Genomic DNA, 21,222 nt, shown 5'->3' with positions numbered 1-21,222 from the left:
CGGTAAGCAGTCTTACCGTATGTATTTCAAATGTGAGACTTGATGTGTCCTGCAGAAGTAAATTTAAATGTCTTTATTATGGGACAAATTCCCTATGTATGTATTACTTCCTCCTATTTTCCCTACAATAACAACCCTGTGAAGTGAGTTGGACTGAGAAAGAGTGACTGGCCCAAGCCACCCAGCCAGTTGCCTAAGGCGAGACTAGAACTCACTGACTCCTGGTGATTGGTCCTAAGTCACCCAGCTGGTTTTCATGCCTAAAATGGGACTAAAACTCACAGTCTCCTAATTTGTAGCCTGGCGCCTCAGTCACTAGACCAAACTGAATCTCTAATGCTTTCATAGTGTTTCCTTTGTAATTTAGCTGTGGTAATTGGGCAGAGGACTTGGATTTTGGGAGGCATCTCACCATTCCCCTCCCCCCCCTGCAAAACACAAACATTAAATAAAAAAATAAAGTTCAAGTGGTAAGAACTTTCACTGAAACTTCATCACCAGTGGAACCATCATATAAGATTCCTCCACTTTAATATCCCTACCCATCAGTGGTTAAATCCAATTTTTTTTACTACCGGTTCTGTGGCTTGGTGGGCATGGTGTGGCTTGGTGGGCGTGGCAGGGGAAGGATACTGCAAAATCCCCATTCCCAGCCCATTTTGGGGCCAGCCAGAGTTGGTATTTGCCAGTTCTCCGAACTGCTCAAAATTTGCGCTACAGGTTCTGCAGAACCTGCTGGATTTCACCCCTGATACCCATGCATTTTCTCCATATTTCTGTTTCTGGATGGAGTTGGCTCCGATCCTGACCTTTAATGAAACTTGTCATTAGATGGCTTGCATTCCTTACTTTGGCTTGAATTGGATTCTTAGCATAGTACAGCTATGAATCTCAAATGGACTCTACTGCAGGGAAACCGGGGAAAAACGTTTTTTAAAAATCTGTGGTTTTTTTGGAAGGGTGTGGCTCTAGGATGGAACAGGTAAAGAGCTCTTTTGGTGGCACTAAAAATATATTTTCCTTTTGTTGTTTGGGGAGTGGACAGTAAACAAATGATAATTTTAAATCTTTGTAGGCAGATTCCAGCAAAGCCTAATGAAAGTCTTGTATTAGTGTTCAAGACTAGCCTCACCCTGTTGGAAATACCTCTTTCCTGTTACACTTAGAACTCTTATCAAAATACAATTAGTCCTCAACTTATGATTCATTGCTTAGCAACCGTTTGAAGTTATGACGGACCCAGTGGTGGTTTCAAAATTTTTACTACCAGTTCTGTGGGTGTGGCTTGGTGGGCGTGGCAGGGAAAGGATACTGTAAAATCTCCATTCCCACCCCACTGCAGGGGAAGAATACTGTAAAATCTCCATTCCCTCTCCAATCCAGGGGAAGGTTACTGCAAAATCCTCCCGATCAGCTGGGACTTGGGAAGCAGAGAATAGTTGGGGTGGGGCCAGTCAGAATTTTTATTACCGGTTCTCCACAGTACTCAAAATTTCCGCTACCAGTTCTCCAGAACTGGTCAGAACCTACTGAAAACCACCTCTGGACAGACCCCAAAAAAGGTACTTACGACCCAGATTTTACATCCAAGCTCCCTCTAAGCTCACATTGCCACATTCTAGGTGAAATTTTTGGGCATTTGCAGCAATTTGCATTGCTTTTTCTGAAAACCAACATTTATTTCTGGTTTCCTGGCAAAAGAACACTCATCCTGAACAATGGCTTTGCTTAACAATTGCCCCCCAAAAGTGGTAAAATCAGGTATGGTCATCCACTTAATGACCATCATGACTTACAACTGTAACTGTGGGCAAAAATACAAATTGTAAGTCTACTTAGAGTCATGTTTTCAAAAATATATGTACCAATTAACCATCCTTTATGCAATTATTCCGATTTTCTTGGTTAGCCTGACACGCTGAGCCCTAAACTCAGCTAAGCTCATAAAACACAAACACAAGTGTGATTGGTTTCTTTGTATTTTAATTTATCACGTAAAGGGAGCCATCGTCTTATGTTTATTCTTCTAGGAGGTTCTATGGTGAGAAACATCTACTGTGTTTACTCAGCATGGTTAATTTGGTTACCGAATCTACCCATTTTCTGTGTTTACACAATACACTGAACAATGACCCAACCAAGTGTAAAAGTAAACAAAGCTTGAATTCTGCATGAAGGCACTGAGGCCATTCAATCCATTTGAGTATGTGGTTAGTGGTTGTACCAAAAAAAACCAACACAAATTGTTTTTTGAATTGTGGATGATCTCACATCATTCTTTTCCAAGCTAAAATTCCTTTTTAAAATTCAGCACGTCATATATGTCCATACTTCACCTATAAATAGGTTAAGAGCACAACTGAGCCCAACATTTCTTCGCTAAGCAATACAGTTATTGAGTTTTGCCCCATTTTCCGATCTTTCTTGCCACTGTTGTTAAGTGAATCACTGCAGTTGGTAAGTTAGTCACCCGGTTGTTAAGTGAATCTGGCTTCCCCATTGACTTTGCTTGCCAGAAGGTCGCAAAAGGGGATCACATGACCATGGGGACACTGCAGCCATCATAAATACAAGCCAGTTGCCAAGCGTCTCAATTTTGATCACAGGACCGTAGGATGTTGCAACAGTCGTTAAGTGTGAAAAATGGGCATTTTTCAGTGCCGTCATAACTTCGAATGGTCACTTAACGAATGATTGTAAGTCAAGGACTACCTGTATTGACTCTAAACAAGGATTTGGGCAAACATGTTAGCTTCAAAACTAGTTGGCTTGTTTGTAGTTCACTGCATCCTATGGTCCCAGCACATCATATTACTGTGCTTTGCTTCTTTATCATTCTGTTTATAGTTGTCAGCTTTCATCATTTTGAACATTTTTATGATCTGGCTGTCTATTCTCATCTAGAGTTCTCATATTTCAGCAAAAAACTGTAGCCATCACTCATTCATGTCTCTATCAAGTCTCTCCAGTACTAATGCCTATAACCTTTAAGCTCCTATATGCTAAATCCATGCTCTTTTTAACTTCTCCCACATTTCCTGCTGTTGGCTGATCTGCACTGATGCTATGTAGGTCATATCCAAATTCCTCCGGAAAGAAAAATGACATAGGCGATGTTTGCATAACTGTCAAGCCAAAAAGGAGGCAATCACATTTTAGTCTATTGTTGGTATGTGGTTTTACGTGAAGGGAGAAAAAGGAATTTCGGCTCATTTCATCTCCGTATATTAAGACCACCGCAAAATTAAAAAAAAAAAAATGTTGTAACTCTAGAAAGAGTGAAGAGTAGAGCAATAAAGTTGATTAGGGGGCTGGAGGTTAAACGTATGAAGAACAGTTGCAGGAATTGGTTATGTTTATTTTAATGAAAAGAATGACTAGGATAATACGATAGCAATGTTCCAATGTTTGAGGGGCTGCCACAAAGAAGAAGGGGTCAACCTATTTTCCAAAGCGCCTGAAGGAATGGATGGAAACCAACCAAGGAGGGAACCAAGCAGTGGTGGGATTACAAATTTTTTACTACCAGTTCTGTGGGTGTGGCTCAGTGGTGGGTTCCTCCCAGTTCGGTCCGGTTCGGCTGAGCCGGTAGCGGTGATGATATGACGTCACCGAACCGGTTCTCCCCCCCCGCCCTCCCACCCCCCCCCACGTTATTCTTACCTTTTATTTGGCCCCACCCCCAATCTATTGCTTCCTCCTGAGTCCCAGCTGATGACTAGAGGGAAAAAAAAACTGTTTAAACTCTTGCCGCGGGGCTTCAAAGGGCCGCCCTACAGCTGATCAGTGTTAAAAGCAAACAAATGAGTCGGGTCGTAAGTGCGAGGACTGGTTGTAAGTGCGAGGACCTTCCAGAAATGACTCTGACCAGCTAGCCACGCCCACCTAGTCACATGACCTCCAAGCCACACCCACAAAATAAGCCACGCCCACAGAACCAGTAGTAAAAAAATTTAGAACCCACCCCTGGTGTGGCTTGGTGGGAATGGCAGGGGAAGGATACTGTCAAATCTCCATTCCCTCCCCTCTCCAGGGGAAGGTTACTGCAAAATCTCCATTTCCTCCCAATCAGCTGGGACTCGGGAGGCACAGAATAGATGGGGGCAGGGCCAGTCAGAGGTGGTATTTACCGGTTATCTGACCTACTCAAAATTTCCGCTACCGGTTCTCCAGAACTGGTCAGAACCTGCTGAATACCACCTCTGGAACCAACCTAGAAGAAATTTCCTGACAAAACAATCAACTGCAGGAACAGCTTGCCTTCAGAACTTGTAGGTGCTCCATTACTGGAGTTTTTCAAGAAGAGATCAGTCAGCCATTTGTCCAGAATTGGACTGAATGACCTGCAAGGTCCCTTCCAACTCTGTTATTCTGTTAAATAATCTTCAGATTATGACCATTTGTTCAGCAACTCGGAGTTTCCCCCACTCTCGAGACGCTCTATGCTCTGCATGGTGACTGCAATGGGGAGAGCCGGGATTGCATGGATGCCTTGCTTAATGACAGCGACAGCTTAATGACTGTAATTCTGGACTCAATTGCGGTCTTAAGTTGAGGACTACCTGTATTGCTTTCATCAAATGGCCAGGAATTTTGAGAGAGCTGTAAGTAACCCCAATTCATTGGAAAGAAACCGGATTGAAGAGAATTGGACTAGTCTCGACTCTTATTGTAATCCTAGTCCCTTTTACCCCAAATCCCCATCATAAGGGGTGTCTGCAGAGGTGGGTTAAAAGTCTTTAATATGGTGGCCAGAACCGTGCAGTCCAAACCCACCACCTTTCTCATACATTAAAAACAGGACTTTGATACCCTGGTTGCAGGGGTGGGAGTTCACAGGGGTTCAGGAGAACCTCTAGCTAAGATTCTATGCTGTTCAGAGAACCTCCAAATCCCTCCTGGAACTTCTGGCTGGCCCCATCCAACCCTGCCCTCCCAGGAGTCCCCACATGGCCCGTTTTGGATGAAGGTAAGTGCAGGGCGTGCACGGAGTCTCAGGGAGGGTGAAAAACGGGCCTACTGGAAGTTTGGGAACCCGTTTCCGGCTTCCAGAAGGCCTCCTGAGCCTGGGGAGGCTGTTTTTGCCCTCCTGGAGGCTCAAGGAAAGCCTCTGGAGCCCGGGGAGGGCAAAAATGTCCCCTCCCCGCCATGGTGCAGGAGGCCGACTAGGCCACGCCCACCCAGCAACCGGGCAGAGAACCCCTTGCTAAAATTTTTGAAGCCCACCCCTACCTGGTTGTAACTGACGACTTGTTTTTACTTACTATTCACCACCTTATACAACATCTGGAAAATCAGTCTGGCTTTAACAGATTTAAGATATTCAGCTTCTATTGTTGCAGAATGTTTGGAAGGAACAGAAGTTTTAACGATCTATTTAAACTAACCGGAAAGTGGGTTCCCTATGAATATTCCACCTTGATTTAAAATGGGTAAAATTAGGACATTAATGTTGTGCATTATTTCCATATGATAATCTGTTCTTATAATAAAGTAATTCATGTTAAGAAACAACACACCTATAATCCGCCTTGGTATATCAGTATTTTCTTGAGAGACAAGGGAAGTTTTCATCTTAGGTGATTAATTCACTAAGTGCTTTTTCAGATCAATTTAAACTCACTGTAGGTGGGATAGAGTTTAGAAAGGAAACGTAGGAGTACGAAATATTTTCAGGTTCTTTGTACCCCATGTTTTCTGTATCTGTATATGTTTAAATTCTCTTTATTTTCTGCAGTCTCTCTAAACTGCTGTCAAATAGGAAATTGTGTATGATAGTTGCTTTTGATTTAATCATATGGGAAGTTACAAACTAGGTATCAAGGATCAATTGGAGATCAGTATGCAAGAAGGGGAATATATATTTTGCCGGTCAATATATCTCTATCTATCTATCTACCTACCCTGTTTCCCCGAAAATAAGACATCCCCTGATAATAAGCCCAATTGGGGTTTTGAGCATATCTGCTAAAATAAGCCTCCCCCCGAAAACAAGCCCGCCCCAAAAATATTTAAACACAGAGCTGGAACTCAGATAAGACAGCAAGAGGAGCCCCATCTTACTCCATGCACCCCAAAATAATAAGACTACCCCAAAAATAAGGCCAAGTGCTTATTTTGGAGTTCAAAAAAATATAAGACAGGGTCTTATTTTCGGGGAAACACGGTATCTATCTATCTATCTATTAACGTTCTTTAAGGTCTTCTTAGAATACATGGGCCTGTCAGTATATCTACAGCACCTGGTGTGGCAGTGTACAGGAAAGGTTATATAATTTGACATTTATTGAATTTGGCATAGCTTCCCATGTTCGCTATTATTTATATTTGTATGACATCAAATAAATTAAATCAAATATGATTTCTTTATCATATTTGCATAGCCGTCCAACTCACATAATGAATCTAGGCAGAATACCTGATAAAACAAGAATACATAAAAGCAAAATACATTAAAAACAATAAAACCACAATTTTAAATGAAAAATGAAAACAAGTAAAATAACCAAAATGGCGGCCAGAACCCAAGGAGTGCACCCGTTTATGATCAATTGGTTCTAGTGGTTAAATGGTTTAATGGTTAAGCATGGGCTAAAGAGCCAGCTTGGTTTAGTAGTTAAGGCACTAGGTTAGAAGCCAGGTGGCTGTGAGTTCTAGTTTTGTGTTTAGACATGAAAGCTTGACTGGGTGGCTTTGGGCCAGTCCTTCTCTCTCAGCCCAATCCACCACAGAAGGTTGTGGGTTATTGGCCTTCCGGAAAGTGGTGAAGACCTGGCTTTTCCGGCAGGCCTGGGGCCGTTGATCTCGCTGTTGCAATCTTGCGAGATCCGGCCATGAATGGTGTGCATGGGCTTTTAATGTTTTTAAAATGTTTTTATAATGTTTTTAAATAATTTTTCTATGTTCATTGTTCGCATTATTTTTGCTGTAAGCTGCCCAGAGTCCCGGCATAGAAATGCGATAAATTAAATTAAATTAAATTGTTGTGGTGATAATAGAAGGAGGAAGTTACATTGTGTGTGTTCACTGCCTTGAGTTATTTATACAAAATAATAAGGGCAGGATATAAAATAAATAAATAAAATTATATACAGGTCATCCTCATCTTACAACCACAATGGAGCCCAACATTTCCGTCGCTGAGCGAGACAGATGTTAAGTGAGTGTTGCCCCACTGTACAACCTTTTCTCGTCACGGTTGCTAAGTGAAGCGCTGCAATTGTTAAAAGTTAGCAACACGGCTGTTAAGCGAATCCGGCTTCCCCATTGACTTTGCTTGTCAGAAGGTCACAAAAGAGGATCCTGTGACCTTGGGAGACCACAAGACACAAAACGGGTCACGGGGGCATGCTGTGTTCCCCCCTTGCATGCGCATGTGACCCCTCGGCCCCCTGTACATGCGCACACAACCCCCTCAGCCCCCCAGGCAGGCGTGTGCATCTCCCACATGCGCCCTGCCCCCCCATGCATGTGCAGCAGAGACCCAAAAATCAGCTGGCTGGCAGGAGGCGCACATGCATGCAGGGTGGAGCTTAGCTGGGCGATGGCTCACATGCCCGCAGAGAGGACTCGCCATCACGGCCCTAGAGCATTCAGACAAATGTTTGTCCAATCTCTTCTTAAAACTTCCAGTCTACCATCTGGATCTCCCAGCTTGTTTTTAATCTGCAAACTATCAAAATAGGAAGCTCAACAAACTCCACGTGGGCTCAGCTGCACAATTTATATAGGCCCCTGTAAAGCCCAGGGGATCATGAATTGAGTATTTTACCGGTAGTAAAAAAGAACAGGCAAGCAGCTGCGTGTCCCATATCAAGATCTATTTATCTACCGCTCTTTGAAATGTCCCTTTGACCCCGTTGTGTTAGGTAATTCCATTTCAGAAGACGGGGCAAAAAAATGATGGTAGCGGTAATATTCATTAATGTCAGTCTTAGGCTATGAAAAGAAACGCTAATTCATTTGCCAGCTTAGACTCAGCTGAGGCCATCCATTTCATTTTGGATAGGTCAAGAAATCAATTGCCCGGCAGGTCACTCGCTTGTTGCCATTAGCTGATGACACTCGTTTTGCATATGTGTGTCCTCCTTCCATCCATAGGTTTCATCTCTACTTAACCCCGGAGATTTTCAGATGCCATCAAAGCAGTCCCTCAGGGCAAAGAATTCTGGCTAATTTAGTCCTATAAATGCCTGGGAAAAAGCTTCTGTCCCTTGATCTTGTCCCTTCTTTTTATGTCCTTTATTGTTTTTTTGGATCTTCGCTTTATGTTTTTCGTTTTGCAGTTGTCTTGACTTCTACTGCTGTCTTTTATTTCTTCCCTAATGGAACGTGTTGTTATAACTTTTAGGAGGTGTGTTTCAAGAACTTGCCATAAGCTTTTGTACCCATCAGCTTCTCTTGTGCTGGAGCTAAACTAACCATCATTAGTTGTTGTCCCAAAAGTGCTTTTTCAAGAGGCAACCGGACTTTCTGGTTTTTCTTTGAAGATGTTTCGCTTCTCATCCTAGAAGCTTCTTCAGCTGAAGAAGCTTTTTGGATGAGAAGTAGCTGAAGAAGCTTCTTGGATGAGTTGAAGAAGCTTCTTGAATGAGAAGAAGCTGAAGAAGCTGAAGAAGCTTCTTGGATGAAAAGAAGCTGAAGAAGCTTCTTGGATGAGTTGAAGAAGCTTCTTGGATGAGAAGAAGCTGAAGAAGCTGAAGAAGCTTCTTGGATGAGCTGAAGAAGCTTTTTGGATGAGAAGAAGCTGAAGAAGCTTCTTGGATGAGCTGCTGAAGAAGCTTCTTGGATGAGAAGAAGCTGAAGAAGCTTCTTGGATGAGATGAAGAAGCTTTTTGGATGAGAAGAAGCTGAAGAAGCTTCTTGGAAATGTCTTCAAAGAAAAACCAGAAAGTCCAGTTGCCTCTTGAAAAAGCACCTTGGGGACAACCATGACCTAGATGACTGAGAATCTCCATAGACATCACTGTTGTTGTTTTTAACCATTTAGTCATGTCCGGCTCTTGGCGACGTTATAGGCAAAGGCTCTCCATGCTATCCTGACAAGCACAGCTTCTTTCAATTGTTGGATGTTCAACTTTGCATTAGATTTGATGTTATCAAGCCAGCCTGTCCTTTGTTTACCCCTTTTTGCACTAACCATTCCTAGCATATTGACTTCTCCAATGAGTTTGCACACCTTACACGGCCAAAATAAATCAGACATAGTCTTATGATATTTAGCTTCTAGTGACGTGTCTAGTTTTATACTATTTAACACCTCTCTGCTAGTTATTCTGGCTGTCTATGGTATTCTGCAATAATTTAGTCAGCACCACAGTTCAAAGGCGTCAATTCTTCTTTGATCAGCCATTCTTAGTGTCCAACTCTCACACCCACACGGCATTATAGGGAAGACTATTGCTATAACTAGCCTGCTTTTGTACTTATATCAATATCTCTCCTTTTCCAGAACCATCACCAGGAATTGAAAGTTGAAGAGCAACTAAGATGATTAAGAGCAGCTAAGACGATTAAAGGCCTGGAGACTAAAACATATGAAGAACGGTTGCAGGATTTGGGTTTGGCTAGTCTAGAGAAAAGAAAGACTAGGGGCGACATTACAGCAGTATTCCAGTATTCGAAAGGCTGTCACAAAGAGAACTGGGTCAATTTATTTTCCAACGCACCAGAGGGCAGGACAAGAAACAATGGATGGAAACTAATCAAGGAGAGAAGCAACCTGGAATTGAAAAGAAACTTCCTAACAGCGAGAACTATTAACCAATGGAACAGCTTGCCTTCAAACGTTGTGTATGTTTCATCACTGGAGGTTTTTAAGAAGAGACTGGACAGTCACTTGTCTGAAACGGTATAGGATCTCCTGCTTGAGCAGGGGGCTGGACTAGAAGACCTCTAAGGCCCCTTCCAGCTCTACTCTGATTCTGAGACTCTAGAAGGAGTGCAGAAAAGAGCAACAAAGATGATTAGGGGGCTAGAAGCTAACATATGATATTGAGGGAACTAGATATGTCTAGTTTAATGAAAAGAAGGACTAGGGGTGACATGATAGCAGTCTTCCAATATCTCAGGGGCTGCCACAAAGAAGAGGGAGTCAAGCTATTCTCCAAACTACCTGAAGGCAGGACAAGAAGCAATGGATGGAAACTAATCAAGGAGAGAAGCAACCTGGACATAAGGATAAATTTCCTGACAGAACAATTAATCAGTGGAACAGCTTGCCTTCAGAAGTTGTGGATGCTCCAACACTGGAGGTTTTTAAGACGAGATTGGACAAACATTTGTCTGAAATGGTGTAGGGTTCCCTGCCTAGGCAGGGGTTTGGATTAGAAGACAACCAGTCCCTTCTAACTCTGTTATTCTGTTACAGCCAACATAGTCTTAAAAGAAGCATATACATATTTTGGTATGGCAAAGAGTCTCTTAATATAGCAAATTCTGCCAGTAGTTTATATAAAGAGTAGTAGAGTACTATGTCAATTTAAGCATTTTTTAATTTTAGCATTTTTTAACAGCAAGTATTTCTGGTACTTGCTTCTAGGAACCATATCCAGGGGCACCTAATACTGAATACATGAATAACAGAGAAATCTTTTTTTTTCCCCCTTGACATTAAGTGCCTATTTTAGATACACATACCAGTTGATATGATCTCAAAACCCAACCAGCAACTGTAATCTGAAAGAAAGAGGGAAGTGTTGGTAGACAAGGGGGTGACGAAAGAGAGGTTTGGGCTTACAGTTAGAAGCAGAGGCGCAAGAAAACTATTTCGGGAGCTGCGATGTGAATTTTAGAGTTTTCAAGTGGCAAATGGGAATGAAAAAAAAAAAGACTCGTTTAAAATTAAATGATGCTATTAATATGATGAATGAATGATAGCCAAAAAAAAGGTTCCATAAGTGCTTTTGCAAAAGACATCTGGACTTTTTTTATTTTATTTTATTTGTCAAGAATGTATTAGGTATAAGTATAAACATAGATAGGATACATAAAATAGATACAAATGGAACATTAGGACAGGGACCATAGGCATGTTGGTGCACTTACGCACGCCCCTTACAGACCTCTTAGGAATGGGGTGAGGTCAACAGTAGACAGTCTTAGGTTAAAATTTTGGGGGTTTGGGGAAGAAATCAGAGTCAGATACTGCATTCCAGGCATTGACCACTCTGTTGCTGAAGTTGTATTTTCTGCAGTTGAGTTTGGAGCGGTTCATTTTAAGTTTGTATCTATTGTGTGCTCCTGTATTGTTGTGGTTGAAGCTGAAGTAGTCATTGACAGGTAGGACATTGTAGCAGATGATTTTGTGAATTACGCTTAGGTCATACTGAAAGTGGCGTAGTTCTAAGTTTTCTAAGACCAGAATTTCAGGTCTGGTGGCATAAGGTATTTTGTTGCGAGCAGCAGAGTGGAGAACTCTTCTTGTGAAATATTTCTGGACACTTTCAATTGTATTAATGTCCAATATGTAGTGCGGGTTCCAGACAGATGAGCTGTATTCGTTTTTTTCTTTTTTGAAGACATTTTGCTCCTCATCCAAGAAGCTTCTTCAGTTCTGACAGTCAGGATGAGAAGCTTCTTCTTGGATGAGAAGCAAAATGTTTTCAAAGAAAAGCCAGAAAGTCCAATTGCCTTCAGAAAAAAAAAAAGTACCTTTTGGATCAACCATGACTGAGAATCTCAATAGTCAATGGATAGAAACTAACCAAGGAGAGAAGCAACCTAGAACTAAGGAGAAATTTCCTAACGGTGAGAGCAATCACCCAATGGAACAGCCTACAGAAGTTGTGGGTGCTCCATCACTGGAGGCTTTTAAGAAGAGAGTAGATAGTCATTTGTCTGAAATGGTATAGGGCAGTGATGGCGGAACCTTTTAGGCACGGAGGGCCCAAACTGGAAGGTGAGCATGCATGTGTGTGTGTGCCAGAATGCCAGAAGCCTGATGATCAGCTGGCCAGAGGGCATGCGCACCTTGGAAACCCGACAACCAGCTGGCCATCATGCATGAGCTTGTCGGAAACCCCAACGACCAGCTGGCTGAGCTGGGGCAACGGTGCGTGTGCCCACAGAGAGAGCTCTGTGTGTCACCTCTGGCATGCGTGCCATAGGTTTGCCATCACGGGTATAGCAGTGGTGGGTTCCTCCCAGTTCCGCCTGGTTCTGCCAAGCCGGTAGCGGTGACGATATGACATCACCGAACCGGTTCTGCCCCCCACCCCCCGCGTTTACCTTTTATTTGGCCCCACCTCCAATCTATTGCTGCCTCCTGAGTTCCAGCTGATGGCTAGAGGGAAAAAAACTGTTTAAACTCTTACCGCGGGGCTTCAAAGGGCCACCCTACACCTGATCAGTGTTAAAAGAAAACAAATGAGTAGATCAGTGCCTGCAAAAATAAATGGGTAGACCAGTGCCTGCAAAAATACATGAGTAGATCAGTGCCTGCAAAAATAAATGGGTAGACCAGTGCCTGCAAAAATACATGAGTAGATCAGTGCCTGAAAAAATACATGCGTAGATCAGTGCCTGCAAAAATAAATGGGTAGACCAGTGCCTGCAAAAATACATGAGTAGATCAGTGCCTGAAAAAATACATGAGTAGATCAATGTCTGCAAAAATAAATGGGTAGATAGGTAACAGCCTGGTAGACCAGTACCTCTGCTAAATCCTAAATAATTGTCACATGACCATCAAGCCATGCTCACAAAATAAGCCACGCCCACAAAATAAGCCACGCCCACAGAACTGGTAGTAAAAAAAATTAGAACCCACCCCTGGGGTATTCGAGCTGGGGATTGGACTAGAAGACCTCCAAGGTCCCTCCCAGCTCTATTATTTTATGTTCTATGCTTTTCAGAGAATTTATCAAAATGTCTCACTGAAATTTCTTGGAAGACTGGGAGCTACTGAAGGATCAAAGGAATGTCGCTTAGTGTAGCCTCTGGGAGAAACGTCTTTATCCCTTTGCATTCTCCGCTGTCCTTCAAAAGTATTAAAGGAAACTGATGTTTTGTATTTAAGTGGCGAGATTAAAGAGCTATGAAAATCTGAAAGTTGACTCTCTTAAGCAGGTGAACCTCCCATTTCCAAAGCTGCTTTCAACCATCTGTCTCAAAAAAAAAAAAAAAAAAAATGCCGGAAGGGAAAAAAAAATCCTCAGAAGTTGAAGTGAAGCTGAACTCAGAGCCGCAGATGATAAGCTGATTTACTTGCTGATTCAGTTTTGCCTTTGTGTTTTGAAGCTGTCATGCCAGAGCAAGTTACGCTTAACAAAGGCATTTAAGGCATTCGAGATTTGCAAGAACAATAAGCAATAAAGCCCTATACTTTGGAACGGCTGCATTCAGGAAAGAAACGGAAAATGCAACAAATGAGAAATGCGTAAAGAACCGGAGAGGGGAAGGTGGTGTGTTTGGCAGGGGTGGAAGGAAGATAATGGGATTGCTGGAATGGAGTTGCTTTTCTGTTCTGCTTCCTCGATGCAAAAGGCCGTTGGCAATTGCTAAAATTGTCAAGTGTAAAGAACAATAATAGGATGAAATCATTGACCAATATAACAAAATAACAGAATAGCAGAGTTGGAAGGGACTTTGAAGATCTTCCAGTTCAATCCTCTGCCCGAGCAGGAAATCCTATACCATTTCAGAGAAATGGTTGTCCACTCCAATCTCTTCTTAAAAACCTCCAGTGTTGGAGCATTCGCAACTTCTGGAGACAAGTTATTCCACTGATTAATTGTTCTCACTGTCAGGAAATTTCTCCTTAGTTTTAGGTTGCTTCTCTCCTCTTGTTGTGCCCCAGCTACGGATCCCAAAGAACACAGCACACACAAAGTCTGTACAAAACTTAAACTTACTAAAATAACTCAGTCTTTTCCAAACAAAGGCTGTTAATAAACTTTCTTAACAGCCTACAAGAAACCAAAGATAAAGTAATCACAATCTTACGAAGGTTGGCAGAAAGCCCAGAAGAAATTTGCAGAGAATCCAGACGCGAAGGAGAATGAATTAAAGTTATTTCCTACAACTTGCTTCAGTCGGCGTTCCTCCTTAAATAGGCTAAGGGAGTGGCTAATTAGCCCCAAGCCTTACTCTCGAGGAGACCTCTTCCTGAGGAGCCACTCCTGCCTTTTGGCCACTCTGCGCGCCCGTGCATCGAGAAGAGGCTCCTCCTCTTCGTCCTCTTCACTTAAAGGAGCTTCTGGAGGTTCTGAAGGCCCTGGCTGAATCCCTGCCTCTGGCACCACATCTTCTCCAGCCTCCTCATTTTCTGACTCGAGTGCCAGCTGCACAGGCTGCTGGCGCAGCACCACACCAGCCTCCTCGCTGTCGGAATCAGCTACAATCCACACAGATTGCTGATGGGCCACAACACCTCTGATTAGTTTCCATCCATTGCTTCTAGTCCGGCCCTCAGGTGCTTTGGAGGATACGTTGACTCCGTCTTCTTTGTGGCAGCCCCTCAGATATTGGAATATGATCAGCGGCTGCAATAAAACTTCACAAACTGACTACTGTACAGGTAGTCGAGTTATCAGAAATCCACTGCCTTGCTGAAATTTCTTGGAGAACTGGAAGCTATTGAAGAATCAAAGGTATGTAATTTAGCATAGGTCCTGCAAGCTACGATTGCTTGATGACCATTTGAAGTTAAAGAAGAGACGAAAAAAGGAGACTCACAACCCGTATCAGGGGTGAAATCCAGCAGGTTCTGACAGGTAATGGAGAACCGGTAGCAGAAATATTTTGTAGTTCGGAGAACTGGCAAATACCACCTCTGGCTGTCCCCAGAGTGAGGTGGAAATGGAGATTTTTGCAGTATCCTTCCCCTGCCACGCCCACCAAGCCACGCCCACAGAACCGGTAGTAAAAAAATTTGAATTTCACCATTGACCCGGATCCAAAGTTATGATGCCCCCCCTATGGTCACATGACCACACTTCTGGCGCTTGGCAACACAGCTACATTTACCGCCGTTTGTGGTGTCCTGTGGTCAACATGACTGGGTTTTACAATAGTTTTGCCCAAAACTGCCATTTACTTCTGGTTTTCAGCAAAATTGTGCCACAGTGAACAATGGGTTCACTGAACAACTGCACGGTTGGTTTCACAACTGCCGCATTCGCCTAACAACCTCCTCAAAAATGTTTGTGAAATTGGTTTGGTCACATGACTGACCCGTTTTACAACCGTTACGACTTGCAACTGTAGTGAATAAGCTCCATTGGGGTTGTAACTTGAGGGCTATCTGCATTTTAATCTATTTATTTTTAGATTTTCCCTTTAAGCATCCTCCCAGTTTTTGTTTTTTTTTAAATTTCTGATACTTCTGCTTCACAGATCCTTTTCATACTGAGCAAATTCATTTTATTACCGGAAAATGAAAAGCACTGCATTATTTATTTAAGGCGGAGGAAAAATTAATGAAAACAATAATTCCAGTGGTTATGAATAGCTATAGTAAAGCAGCAGAGAACAGTATAATAAAATAGTCCTTTCCAGACCTTATGATTACATATATATATATATATATGTGCCCTAACATTTTCAATCATGTAAAAAAAGAAAAATCTAGGTCAGGAATGGGGATCCTAGTCTGGCTTAGTTAGAGATTAAACCAGGTTGGGCAAGGGAGTCAGATACTGGATAGCAGGCAGAAATCTATGTTAGTAAATCCCCCCATTTCCTTTGACCCCCAACAATTGAGCTTTAAAATAGTCCAAAATACTAAACTATTAATCCTATGGTTTTGATGGTGTTCAGTCAAGCAGGAATTTAGGGCTTGGCTAACCCATTCCTTTCTATGGGGCTGATTGTCGATAATCTACCATTGGTGGAAGCCAATAAGGTTCGCAAAAGCCATGCTTGATTTCCTATTCAATGATGAAATCCTCAGTTATCCTAGCCTACCTCCAAAGATTACTGTGAGAATAACAGAGAGGAAACATGTATGCTTCTCTGATCTTTTAGAATTAGGAAGTGGATGGACTAGGGAGGTCTTTCCCTTCTCCAACTGTCTGCTGTGAATTTAAGATAAGCCCACAGAACAGACTTCCTTTCAGTATTCCGTATGTCAAGAAATTGTAAGTCTTGTGGTGTCACCATAACTTGGCAGCATTGCTGATTTTACACTTCCGGGATCCTAGGTTATTAATGCATCCTACTTCGAGTTGTCCAACTTTCTCAGTTTACATATGAGGAAGTTAGATGTTTATGGCAGGATCCAATCTGGATCAGACGCTGAGACCGGAGGTTTAGCCTTCCAAGCTTTCGAACTTCTGCTGGACCCTATCCCCAAGGAACTTCTCTCTACTGGAATGTGTGCTTTGAGCTATTCTATGCATCCTATTGGGATGGGGTGGCTCAGTGACTAAGATGCTGAGCTTGTCAATCAAAAAGTCATCAGTTCAGTGGTTCGAATCCCTAGTGCTGCGTAACAGGGTGAGCTCCTGTTACTTGTCTCAGCTTCTGCCAACCTAGCAGTTCAAAAGCATGTGAAAAATGCAAGTAGAAAAAATAGAGACCACCTTTGGTGGGAAGGTAACAGTATTCCGTGTGCCTTTGGCATTTAGTCATGCTGGCCACATGACCACGGAGACATCTTCGGACAGTGCTGGCTCTTCGGCTTTGAAACGGAGATGAGCACCGCCCCCTAGAGTCAGGAACGACTAGCGCATATGTACGAGGTGAACCTTTACCTTTACCTTTTATGCATCCTATTTATATGGTGCCTGGTTGGGTGTGGCTTCTTACTGGTTGATTGAGGTGTTGATGGCCAGCTATTAAGTCACTGGCTGTTGTGTCCTTGTGCTGTCAAGTCTTCTGCTCCTAAATATCAGATAAGGTGATAGTAAATCACCACTCCTGTTGAATGACAAGGGCCCATTTCCCAGGCTTCGGTCATTTCCCTGGCTGTTTTTGTGCCTGCTCGTCCAACAATCTTAGTAGCTGTTTGAATGCATGTCCTTGTTCATTGCAAAGTGAGGCCACCCATGAGTGTGGATCTCCTCATCGCACCTTCCTCCCCACTCTATCCTACATAGTTACTAGGACAAGCCATGCAGGGATTGTACAGTTGCTTGATTAATATTGACAACCCAGTTTATTGGTGCTGACTGAGGGCCTTGTAGCAGGGGTGAAACGCTACCGGTTCACTCCAGTTCGGGCGAACCGGTAGTGATATAAACTACCAGTTTGGGTGAACCAGTAGTAAAAAAAAAAGCTACCATTTCAGTCGAACCGGTAGTTTAATATGGTAGTTAAAAAGCTACTGGTTCTTCCAAACTGGTATTTCCGACAATCAGCTGTGCCGCGTGGTTTAGCTTTGCTTGAAAGCAGGAAATCCTGCTTTCTAGCGAAGCTAAACCACGCGGCACAGCTGATCCCCCCCTTGCTGTTCTACTTACCTTCCGAAGCCTCCTTTTGGCGTGTACTGCGCATGCGCGCGTGTGTTTGGTGCACACGGCACATACACCCGCAGCGCGTGCTTGGCGTGCAGCGCGCATGTGCAGCCAGCAAACTGGTAGCAAACCGGATCAGATTTCACCACTGCTTTGTGGGATGGACTTTATAATAGCAATTAGCAATAGCACTTAGACTTATATACCGCTTCACAATGCTTTACAGCCCTCTCTAAGCGGTTTACAGAGTCAGCATATTGCCCCCAACAATTTGGGTCCTAATACTTGCAATATGGTTTTTGTAGTACTGTTGCATTGGCTCTAGGGCCAGATTTGGCCATCAGCCAGAAAATTACCAACAATTAAATGGTTTTATAAAAACAAGCATCTCTCCCTTATGAAACCCGAAGCCCACCAGATGATTTGCTTTCAATTTTTATAATTCCCAGTAAAGAAGGAGAAGTTACCTTTGAAGCTTTAACTTAGCTTGCTTTCACTTCCCGTAACCTTGGGATAATATTATCAGCTTATCAAAGGAAGTTGCTACAAAACTAATTTGGATTAAGTGCTTTGATCATCCAAACTACTCTGCATAAAATTAAGCATCGCTATCAATAGTGGCTATTCATATAAAATTTAGAGATGGGATTAAATACTGTCAGGATAAAATGCCCCATCAATTTCTCCAGCATCAGAAAGCTTGGGCCATTGAGCCCCCGATTTTTGTTGCTAAGTGAAACATTTGGCTAAGTGAATGTTGCCCCATTTTACGACCTTTCATACCACTGTTGTTAAGTGAATCACTACTGTTACAAAGTTAGTGGCATGGTTGTTAAGTGAATCTGGCTTTCCCATTGACTTTGCTGGTCAGATGGTTGCAAAAGAGGGATCACATGACCCCAGGACACTGCAACCGTCATAAATACGAGTCAGTTGCCAAGCATCTGAATTTTGATCACATGACCATGGGGATGCTGCAATGGTCATAAGTGTGAAAAACGGTCATCAGTCGCTTTTTCCAGTGCTGTTGTAACTTCGAACGGTCACTAAACGAACTGTTGTAAATCGAGAACTACCTGTACAAGTAATGCTGTAATATTCTACGAGCATTGTTATTATACTATTCAACCAATGTGTATCGGATTTTCATTATGACTGAAAGCAGATGTGTCCCAAATCTTGTTCTCCTCCTGCAGTGTCTTCCTCCTCACCTTATTCACATTTATTTATTTATTTATAAAATTTATAGGCTGCCCGACTTACTTTGAGGCAATTATGGGTGGCTTACGCACAGAAGCATTACATATTCACATACAGAAAACCTTCAATAAGATTCTGGAGAAAGAGCAGAGCAGGATCCGCCACATTAATTGTGCCACAAATTTATTGCTCCAATATACAGTAGTGGCCAAAATTGTGGAAACCTTTTGGGAAAAGTGTATTTTCTAAAACTAGCTAATAACACCATTTTTTTTTTTTTTGGAGTAGTACCATAAAATTATATATCAATGGAAAGATAATTTAATCAGGAATGTAATGCAATAACTTTTATGAAGGATTTGCTGTTAGAATAGCAGTTGCCGTATAAAGAAGAAAAGTTAAACACATAGAAAAAATGAGATATACAAAAATTATCACATCAGTTAGTTGGGTAACCTTTAGCATGAATGACGGCATTACAATGTCTTCTCATGGAGTGAACGAGGTCTTTTAGTTCTGCAGCTGTTATAATGTGAAACCAAGATTGAATGATTGCTTCTATTAACTGGGTTTTATTGCTGGGTCGCTTCTGACTAACAAGTTTCTTTAGTCGGCTCCGTAGATTTTTCAATTGAGTTAAGGTCTGGGCTATTCCCAGGCCATTCCAGCAGTGGAATATGACTATCTTGTAAATCCCCCCCAAAAAAGTGGTGTTATTAGCCATAAAACCTCAAAAATACACTTTTCCCAAAAGGTTTCCACAATTTTGGCCACTACTGCACGGTATTATATACAGGTAGTCCTTGGTTTATGATCAAAATTGAGACCAGAACTTTCATTGATAAGCGAGGTGGTCATTAAGTTGTGCCCAATTTTCCACACTTTTTTTGCGGTTGTTCTTAAACAAATCTTCATGGTCATTAAATGAAACATGATCGTTAAGCATATCCGGCTTCACCTCCATTTGACTTTGCTTGTTGGGAAGTGATCTGGGAAGGTTCCAAAAGGTGATTACATGATTCTCCGGGACATTGCAAATATCGTTAAGTGCATCCTAGTTTGCCAAGCATCAGAATTTTGGTTATGACTACGGGATGCTATAAAACTGCTCATAAATCACTTTTTTTTCCAGTGCCATTGTAACTTTGAATGGTTGTTAAACAAATGATTGTAAGTCAAGTTTTACCTGCATGTGAAAAGGCCATGAATCAGGGGTGAAATTCAGCAGATTCTGACAGGTTCTGGAGAACCAGTAGCGGAAATTTTGAGTTGTTCGGAGAACCGGCAAACATCACCTCTGGCTGATCCCAGAGTGGGGTAAGAATGGAGATTTTGCAGTATCCTTCCCCTGCCATGTCCACCAAGCCACGTCCACCAAGCCACACCACGCCCACCAAGCCATGCCCACAGAACCGGTAATAAAAAAATTTGAATTCCACCACTGCCATGAATATCTACCTCAGTCATTGTCAAGTATTTCAATCTTTATTTCCCTGTTTATTAAATGGCCATAATAGCCACTTTTTTACAGAGATCAGGAAAAATTCACTCTTTTTTTAAAAATGTGGAGACTCTAGAAAGAGTGCAGAGAAAAGCAACAAAGATGATTAGGGGACTAGAAGATAAAACATATGAAGAACGGTTGCAGGAACTGGGTATGTCTAATTTAATGAAAAGAAGGACTAGGGGAGACATGATAGCAGTGTTCCAATATCTCAGGGGCTGCCACAAAGAAGAGGGAGTCAAGCTATTCTCCAAAGCACCTGAGGGCAGGAGAAGAAGCAATAGGTGGAAACTAATCAAGGAGAGAAGCAACTTAGAACTAAGGAGAAATTTCCTGACAGTTAGAACAATTAATCAGTGGAACAACTTGCCTCCAGAAGTTGTGAATGCTCCAACACTGGAAGTTTTTAAGATGTTGGATAACCATTTGTCTGAAGTGGTGTAGGGTTTTCTGCCTAAGCAGAGGGTTGGACTAGAAGACCTCTATGGTTTCTTCCAACTACAACTCTGTAGAGCAAGGGAAGAGGTAGAATTGCCAAAATTGCAGAACCATTTCTCAAAAGGTCACAATTTTGTAACTCCTAACAACAAACAGGGTTCTTCAACGCAATGTTACACTTCAGAAGATTTTCACCAAGCTGTTATTTTGGCTCAAAATACTATTTCTTACCGATTCCATAATGAATCCCTTGAGGAGAAGCTGGACAATCTGGAAGCTGAAGATCTCATGTCTCAACACAAGGAAATTACCTGCAGAAATTTGAGGGGGTGAGGGAGGGAAAAGAGGGACACACGCTAATTAAAATCAAAGAGAATATATCCATGAAAAAGCATACTTATTAAGCACACCTATGCACTCTTTTTCTCAATGGCTCACTTCATACTCGAACAAGCAAGAACAATGTCTACAGTTACAAGATATAATTCCCACAGGAACTGCCGCCAAGTCATTTGACATTAAAAAAAAAAAAAACTATTCTGAAGTAAACAATTACACTTCTTATACTGTAGTTGACACAGCATTTTTTTTAATCTCTGTGTGGCAGAAACTGCTCAAATTATAACCATTTCATCCCAGCTGATTAAGGAAATGCTTCCTGCAACTGTCCCTTGAGAAAAAATA

At 42.2% G+C, this 21,222-nt stretch overlaps 1 protein-coding gene across 1 annotated transcript in view; it reads right to left on the bottom strand.

Moving 5' to 3' along the window:
• ASAP1 (ArfGAP with SH3 domain, ankyrin repeat and PH domain 1) overlaps nt 1–20,844 on the bottom strand; it is a 150,853-nt gene extending 130,009 nt beyond the window's left edge. The window contains exon 1 of the mRNA XM_070940329.1: nt 20,770–20,844. Within this exon, the coding sequence (XP_070796430.1) occupies nt 20,770–20,828 (59 nt within the window). The 5' untranslated portion in view covers nt 20,829–20,844. The remainder of the gene's footprint in view (nt 1–20,769) is intronic.
• Nucleotides 20,845–21,222: the final 378 nt, after the last annotated feature.

The sequence above is a fragment of the Pituophis catenifer genome, unplaced genomic scaffold (genome assembly GCF_029215685.1).
Source record: "Pituophis catenifer annectens isolate HBS135680 unplaced genomic scaffold, rPitCat1.0.hap2 SCAF_3, whole genome shotgun sequence".
Classification (NCBI taxonomy): domain Eukaryota; kingdom Metazoa; phylum Chordata; class Lepidosauria; order Squamata; family Colubridae; genus Pituophis; species Pituophis catenifer.
The sequence above is the reverse complement of the archived record's forward strand: the minus strand, read 5'-3'. Positions and strand labels throughout refer to the sequence as shown.